Raw genomic sequence first — 7,929 nt, 5'->3', positions numbered from 1 at the left:
GGTCCAGAACAGGTGTGGCCACATCGCTCAGGGCCTGCTCTGCGGGTCCAGCGGGAGAGAGAGAAAGTGACTTCCAGATTCTTCCCAGCACGTGCCCTCCCGCCGTCAGCCCCAGGCTTCAGCTGAGATCTTGGTGCCAGAATGAATGAGAGAAGGTGGGGCTCATTGTTAGCTGCTGTTGCTGCAGTAAGGATAGGTGACATTTAATTTTCACAATAGCCTGGGACAATCACAGGATGAGAGAAACAGACCAAAGGAAGGAAACTGTGTTTTCTCATCCGGAGAGACGGGAGAGCTAGGCCCAGCCCGAAGGGCAGCGGTGCCCATTCCCAGAGGAAGCCACCTGCTTAGAGGGGCCTCACCCTCCTTCCCACGCCTTCTTCTTCAAGAAGAGCCGTGTTTCCCCCTCAGCCTCCCCATCAACAAGGTGCAAGCTCTGGACTCTGAACTCAGAAAAGAGAGTTAGACACCGACGCTGCCCCATAGGAGTTTACAGAGCGACACAGGGTAAGTGCTGTAGCCCGAGCGTGAAGTGCTTGGGGTATAATGTTTCCGGGCTAATGGAGGCACCCTCAGCAGGGCAGCAGGAGGTGCATGTGCGGACAGAGGGGGTGTGTGAGACACGAGCACACCACAAAATGTTTATTTTTAAATAATAAATAAAGGAAAGGAAATACAGGCAAGGAAACATTCACGAAATCAAGTCACTAAAGTGCTCTCAAACATAAATTTTAAAAAACCGAGAAGCCTGGTCTGAACTTAAAACACTGTTTATAGATATTCAACAGTTGTTCAGATATGGTCCTGTGCTGTTTCAGAAGGGAAGGGAGAGAGGGCTTTCTTGGTGGAAGAGTTCCACAGACCCGATCAAATGACACTCAGGAGGACATAGAATCATTGCCTAACAAGAAAATGAAAATGTCCAAAGCCAAGTTCAAGGTAAAGATGTTATGTTTCATTCATATGAGGTCTGCATGAAGTCTTCAGTATTTATGAAGATATATGATTCTCTGTAGGTTAAATAATTTTGTATTTTTGGATTCAGAGTAAGGACAGCAGACTTAACCTGTGAGTCTACACAGTATATTGAACCAAATCTTGGGATGTCTGGCAGTGAAAATGGGTTTTGGACTTAAAATCCTCCCTCCTCAAGTTCTACAGAAGAGAATAAAAGTTTTACACCAAATTAACTGATTCATGTGCCTTTAAGAAATGGTTTCCATTCTAGAATGAAATGGAATTTTCCATAAGTCACCATTTGTCTTCTTAAAGCAAGTGGCATTGCATTTCATCCTGACACCGGAAGAAGAAAATCCAACTGAGAGTATTTGTCTTCGACAACTTTTGTCTTTTGAAAAAAGCTGGTGAGGAATGTGCACATTTCCAGCCTTTGGTGGGGGAGGGGGGACCTGCAGCTTCATAAGGCCCCCTCCTTCCCTGGCTGGAGCCCCTCTAGCCCCTCAGAGTCTGAACATCCTTGGGCACCAGACCCCTGCTGCGCTCTCTTGGTCTCCTGACGTGTGGTGCTGGAGAGATCAATGGCCACGTCTTCCAAGCCGCTCTCAGGGCTGCCTTCCTCCAAGCCCCTCTGGGGTCCTGCCTGATGTGGGCTAGAACCTTCCTTGAGATGGTCAGAGCCCCAGAGTCCTGCCAGCTTTTCTTCACTTTCTGCTTTCCTTATCATCCCTGTGGATTTTTTATGCATCCCTTGCAAAAAAGGAAAATAAATAAAAACAGATATCTCTAAATACAGCAATTAAGTAAATTTCTTCCATGTCACTGTTCTCTAAATCCCATTAGAATTTCCCTTATTGGTACCTGTCTTGGGGCCTGCAGGAGAGTCTCGTAGGTAACTCTCAACATCAGGGGTTGTAGACTGGTGTCTGCCAGCTGGACACAGCCAGCAAAAGTGCCTTGTTTGGATGACATGGTGATTTTTAAATTTTTATTTTAAAACTTGTTGGCAACATTTTAAAATCAGATTTACATCAAAAGTCAGACTTCCAGCTTCTCTCAAAAAGTCAGATGTCTGGCAGCACGAGGCCCAGTTTCTTGTTCGGCCACAGACCTGCGGACTCAGTAAGCTCCACCCCACCTGCTCGTGTAAACTCAGAGAGGTGGGCCCGGTTACCTGCCCAAAGTTCCCTCCAGGCTCTCCAACCCTTGAGGGCAAAGACGATTGGTTTCTCCAGTCCCGGCATAGTGTCCGGTGGGTAGGGGTTCAAAAAGTGTTTGCTGAACAAAAACCCTCCTCCTCCCCAGCCTAAAATGCCCCCTCGGCCCCCTAATCCTAATCTCACACCTTGCCCAGCGTGCTGTCTGTCACTCATTCCTCCAAGCCCGAGGGTCTCTGGTAACAGCCAACAGACCAGTAAGGGTGCCAGCTCCTCAGAATGCCCAGCCTCAAAGCTTGGACCTCACCAGTGCAGACTGTTCCAGCACCAAAAACTAGGGGACAGAACAGCTATGCGGCAGATTATTAATGGCCGAGCCAGGACCAGGAACTGGACCTCCTGAGTCCAGGGTGCAAGGGGTTAACAGTCTGCAGGTTCACTGCCTGAGCCTTCCCGCTTCCTATTACCATGAGCTCTGAACTGTATGGTTTCCAAAACCTCTAACAGCTCTCAACATTTGGGAAACATATTTCATATAATGAAAGTGTGTCATTCCACTCATAAAACCAGGGCCTGATTGGACCTGTCTACACACTGCCTACATAGTTCCAATGAAAAATAAGGCAACTGATCAAAGTCCAAGCCTTGTAATTAATTAAAAATTGGATGTGATATTCTGGGCCTGAATCTGAGTAAATTTACATTGCTTGGCTTGGCAATGGCCACTGGGCATGGGGACCCCCGACATCTCTGGCAGGGCGCGGCCACAGGACCCTCTTCCTTACCCAGGAGCCAGGGCACACAGGAGCCCAGCAGGCCGCCCTCCGCGGAGCCGAGGACTGAGTCGGGCAGCGGGATGCAGTGTCGCACCATCGCCCCGTAGAGCCCGTACTCAGCCATCACGCTGCTGCCGTCCCAGCGCTTCTCCCGCTTCCGCCACTTGGCCCGCCGGTTTTGAAACCAGACCTGGATTGAGGCGGGAGGGGAAGCAGAAGGGCTTACGGGAGGAGACCCCAGCGCAGAGGGGCACAGGTGCACCCTCTCGGGGGCACCTGGGACCCAGGCCTTTCTCGTGGCTCGCAGGACTGGTCGTGCTGGGTGATCCGGACCAGTTTCCACTGAGGTTTCCACGGAGTCAGGGATGACAAAACAAAATCAGAGTATCCCACAGTGTGTAAAGAAGTCGATTTTACACTGATGGGAGCGGTTCCCCAGGGCAATGGTCTCTTCTAACCTCGGTTGTTGGATTGCTTTATCTTAATAATAGTGTCGAATATTGTTAAGCTGCTTAAAAAGAGTGAGTGGCATGCCTTCTGACCTGGCAAGGATGTGCTGTCAGCACAGAGGCTGAGGCACACACAGGACGGCTTTCTGTAAAGACAAAGACCAATCCTGTGTGCCTGTGAGTGCGTGTTCCAGGGCCAGATGTGCATATGGCATGGGGGCGGTGTGCAGAAAGGCCTCGTCAGGCTATTTACACTGGTTTCTTTGAGGGTTTGCAATGGAGTGATAGTTATTTTTTCATTGATATCTTGACATAGTTTCTAGATGCAGCACACACTGTGCAATTTTTAAGAATGATTTAATAAAAGGAAAAAAGGCTTGAAGGTTACAGGGGTCATTCTCTCTAAATGGACACAAAGGAAGGCTCTGGCATCTAAGTGACCTCCGGTTTGGGTGCGGAGGGGGAAGTGCTGGGCTGTTTAGAGGTGGCTGTGGGCTGACTCATTGCGTGTAAGGACAGCGTGTTCTCTGTGGTGTCTCTGGGTGGTGGGACCTGCACCTGTATTCGGTCTTCGGGGAGTTCGGTCTTCACGGCCAGCATTTCCCGGGCATACACATCAGGATAGTGGGCCTCGCTGAAGGCCTTCTCCAGCTCTTCCAGCTGGTGGGCGGTGAAGACGGTCCTGGAGGGAGGCCCGAACACACACATGGGCACGTGTCCACAGGAGGCTGCAAGGCTTCCAGCCTCAGAGGACCCCATGCCTGGCCCCTCTTTGTCCACTTCATGAAAACTGGATGCCCCACCTCTGAATGATTAGCCTCTGGAAAGTCCACAATTTAGTTCAAACCAAACAAAGTTCTTTAGGTCTTTTTTTCTCCTCAATGAATTCCATCAACTCATTCTAAGAAGACCCATTTTAAAGGCCCACAAAATTGTGTCTTTAAAATGCTACAAAGTCTGACCTGCAGCCCCCTGGGTACTGCAGAATTACATTCCCAAATGGCTACTGAGCCCTTCCCGCTGCTGCCCTAACGCAGGGCCAGCTGGTTCTCAGGCACTGTGTCCCAAGGAGAGGGGTGAGGGCAGGTACCTATGCCTCCGCTTCTTCCTCTTGCCGGGGGCGGGGGATGCCTTCAGGTCACTCCTGTCTTCAGATGGGCTGTCCTCATCTGTTAGCACAAGGAGAGAGGGAGGACTTTAAAGGTGAGCATATTTTTCACTTTGTTTTCTGGATTTTACTTTGAGGATTGACTCTATGAACCTGTTGGGAATGTGAATATTTACAAGCTTGCATTTTTCACACCATGCTCCAGGTGCTGAGCTTAGCACTGCTCATGCATTATCACCATTATTCTCCATAAATTAAAAGAACTCCAAGGCAGCTGCTATTATTATTCTCTTTTTACAGAGGAGGAAACCAAGGCACAGAGAGATTAAGTAACTTGCCCAAGATCACACAGGTAGTCAACAGTGAGGCTGGGATTCAAACCCCAGACTGTGTGAAGCCAAAGCTACTTGAACACTAATTGCATTTCCTGTCCCTTCAGCTGCCAAATTCATCCACTTCCTTCTGCCTCTGTCTCACCTTCCTCATCTTAACCAAAACACCAACATTTCTTAAAGGGAGGACGGAGGTTTGTGACATCAGACCCTCATCAGAGCCGGCCCCCTGCCCTGCTGTACCGATTCCAAACCTCTGGAAGTGGGGTCTGGGAAATTCCTTCTTGGCAAGTGTGCCCAGATGATTCATAGATGCAGGTGAAATAATTTTAAGAACCCACTCCACTATGCTTTATCTTTTGAAATCCATTATATCAGAAGATCTAGGTTGAAAGGAAGGTTAGAAGACCAAACTATTGTCAGGTTCATTGTTAAAAAGCATATTTGCTTCAAAACACTAAAAAGTGAATTAAGAAATGCAAAAATAGTAAAATAATGTCAGTTTTACTCCTACATCAATTACTTCACCAGAAAAATTGGATTATAATATTATGCTATCCACGCTGTCCAATCTGGTATACCAATAGATATATAAGGTTATTGAGACGTGAAATGTGGCCAATCTGAATTGAGACCAGCTGTAAATGTGAAATAGTCAGCGGATTTTGAAGACTTAATACCCCCAAAAGTAAAATATTAATAATTTTTATATTGAGTACATGTAAAATGACAATGTTTTGTATGTAATGGATTAAATAAGATAGAGTATTTAAATTTGTTTCAACTATTTATTTTTCCTTTTTAACGTGGCTTTGAGAAACTTTCGTTACTCGCAGTCACATGATGTTTCTACTGGACAGTGTTGGTCTTGGTCTTGAGAAAACGCCCTCACAGACTAGGATGCAGTTGCATTTTGCCTTTAGTTTTATGGTCCTCACACGGAAAGAGCCCATCCTATGAAGGTGGTTCCTGCATTTTTAGTGAAACAACTAATAGTGGGGTTCATTTGATCTTACCTAGACACTCATGAAACAAAGTCCTTTTAGAGCTGGGTGGACGTTGGCCTGCCTGCTGATTCTGCCTGCTTACTTTTTTTTTTTTTTTTCCACGCTTTGGGGCATGCAGGATCTTAGTTGTTCCCGGACCACCGTACCCCCTTCAGTGGAAGCGCGGAGTCTTAACCACTGGGCCGCCAGGGAAGTCCCCCGCCTGCTTCCTTTAATCAGCAGTGGAGACCACTGCACTCTTTCTGCCTCGCTGCCTGGATGCTCAGCTCTGCGGTCCGCTACATAGCTTCTCTCCGTCCGTCCACCTCTTCTCGTGTAATTCTCCGTTCTCTTCCCCCACACCCCAAACCTCTCGATTGCTCGGCCCTGTCTTTGTAGATTTCCATTGCTCCCTTCTGTTCCCCACAATCCACCCCGACTTCTCTGAGGAGCTGGGCACAGCTACCATAAGACGGGCGAGCTTGCTTCTCACGTGCTGGAAGGAGGGGAGAAGCGCGGAACCCAGACTCGCTTTTCAGCACAGGGAGGAGGACAGTTCCAGGCCTCCGCCCCGCGCTCTCCAAGAGCCGGACAATTCGTCAATCAATTCAGCGAACCCTCCAGCTCTGGCGGGCACCGCGTTCTGTGCCACTGACAAACGAGGCAGGCCCAGGCCTCCCGCCCTCCGCCGTTCCCAGAGGCCGAGCCTCGCGCGGGCGCGGGGGAAAGGCCGCCGGAGACCGCGGCCGGGTCGCTGAGACCCCAGGGCGGGTCCGGATCGGGTGGTGGTGGTGTCCGCGGGGCAGCGGCGACCAGACCCGGAGGAGAGGCCAGGGACAGAGGGCGCGGCTGCGAGAATGCGTTCCCCGGCGAGGCCACGCTCTGGGGTCCCGACTTCCCTAGATCTGGGGGGCTGCGTTGGGCTTGGCGGGGCCCCGGAGTGTCACCCGGCGCACCCGAGCCGAGGGAAGGGACAGGAGCGGCACCGACTGGCCTCCTTACCGGACGTCGAGACGCTCTCGCTGCGCTTCTGGCGGGCGGCCGGGGTTGGCGGGCGGCCGGGGACTTGCGGGGCGCTGGGCTCAGGCCCCTCGGGCGGCAGGAAGGGCACGTCTGCGAGGAGCAGGCAGGGCGCCCGGGCGGCCGCAGGGGGCTGGGCGCCGAAGCCGCAGAGGAGGCCGAGCCCCAGCGGGAGGGCCCCGCGCGCCAGGCAGGAGCCCCAGAGCCCTGGACCCGCGCAGGGCGCGGCCGCGGGGCCTTCGCAGCCGGATCCCGGCCCGGGGCCAGCAGGCGCGGGCAGCTCAGCCTCCAGGCCCAGCAGGTCGGTGATGGCAAAGCCCCGGGGGCGCGAGCCGGTGGGCGGGCCTCCGGGCACCAGTGCCCTGCTCCTGGCACGCCCGTCGGAAAGCGCGTCCCGGCCGGTCATGGCTTCTCAGGCGGCGAGGCTGGACCCTCTCTCGGTCACCTTTGCGGAGGGGGCGCAGCTCTGAGGACGATTTATACAGTCGGGCGCCAGGAGGGCTCCAATCAGCGGGGCGCGGATGCGTCACGCCTTGGACCCCGCGAGATGGGGACGCCACCAGTCTCCCTCCCTTCGGTCGCCGCCCTCCCAGCTGCGGTCCCCTCAATCAGCTCCCTCTCTCCTCTCCTTTCCAGTTGTCCCCCTGCCCACCCCCGCTCCCGTTCTCGGTGGGAGGAAAATAGGCAGCAGACAACTCTATTCCTAAAATAGAGTCATCCCCTCCCTAAACCTCTACTCTGAAAGCCGCAGGTTCCAGATCCCGATTCTCTTCTCTCCCCTTCGCGATACTCCGGCGGAGGCCCCGCTCGCAGCCTCCCTGAAGCCTCCCTCCCCGCATCCAGTCGCCCATTAAGACCGAGGCCCCATTCCCAGCCACTCTCTCAACACTACCACCAATATGACCCCCTCCAGCCTTCCAACGCCACCGCCGGAGGCAAGGTCTTCCCCGAAAATCCCCAAGGGGAAAGGAGTGGAAAACGTTCATTTAACCCGTGCCCACTCCACCTCCAGCCAAACCCACCCCAGCGTTCTAATGGCCGAGCCGTGGAGGTCGCAAAATTCACACATTGAAGGAGCTGAAGAAGAAGTAGAGAGAGGCGGGAGCGGCCGGGTTGGGCCAGGGCGTCGGAGAAGGGCGCCAGG

At 52.5% G+C, this 7,929-nt stretch overlaps 1 protein-coding gene across 1 annotated transcript; it reads right to left on the bottom strand.

Moving 5' to 3' along the window:
- Positions 1–1,401: 1,401 nt before the first annotated feature.
- On the bottom strand, positions 1,402–7,191 carry VSX1 (visual system homeobox 1; the record flags this gene model as incomplete). The annotated part of the gene is made up of 5 exons (XM_082428647.1): positions 1,402–1,707; positions 2,900–3,080; positions 3,898–4,021; positions 4,430–4,508; positions 6,768–7,191. The coding sequence occupies 5 exons, from the start codon at positions 7,189–7,191 to the stop codon at positions 1,418–1,420; spliced, it is 1,098 nt and encodes a 365-aa protein (XP_082284773.1). The 3' UTR covers positions 1,402–1,417.
- Between the last annotated feature and the right edge of the window lie 738 nt (positions 7,192–7,929).

This window comes from Balaenoptera physalus (genome assembly GCF_965194825.1).
Source record: "Balaenoptera physalus genome assembly, chromosome: 16".
Taxonomy (NCBI): Eukaryota; Metazoa; Chordata; class Mammalia; order Artiodactyla; family Balaenopteridae; genus Balaenoptera; species Balaenoptera physalus.
This window is presented reverse-complemented; position numbering and strand designations above follow the sequence as displayed.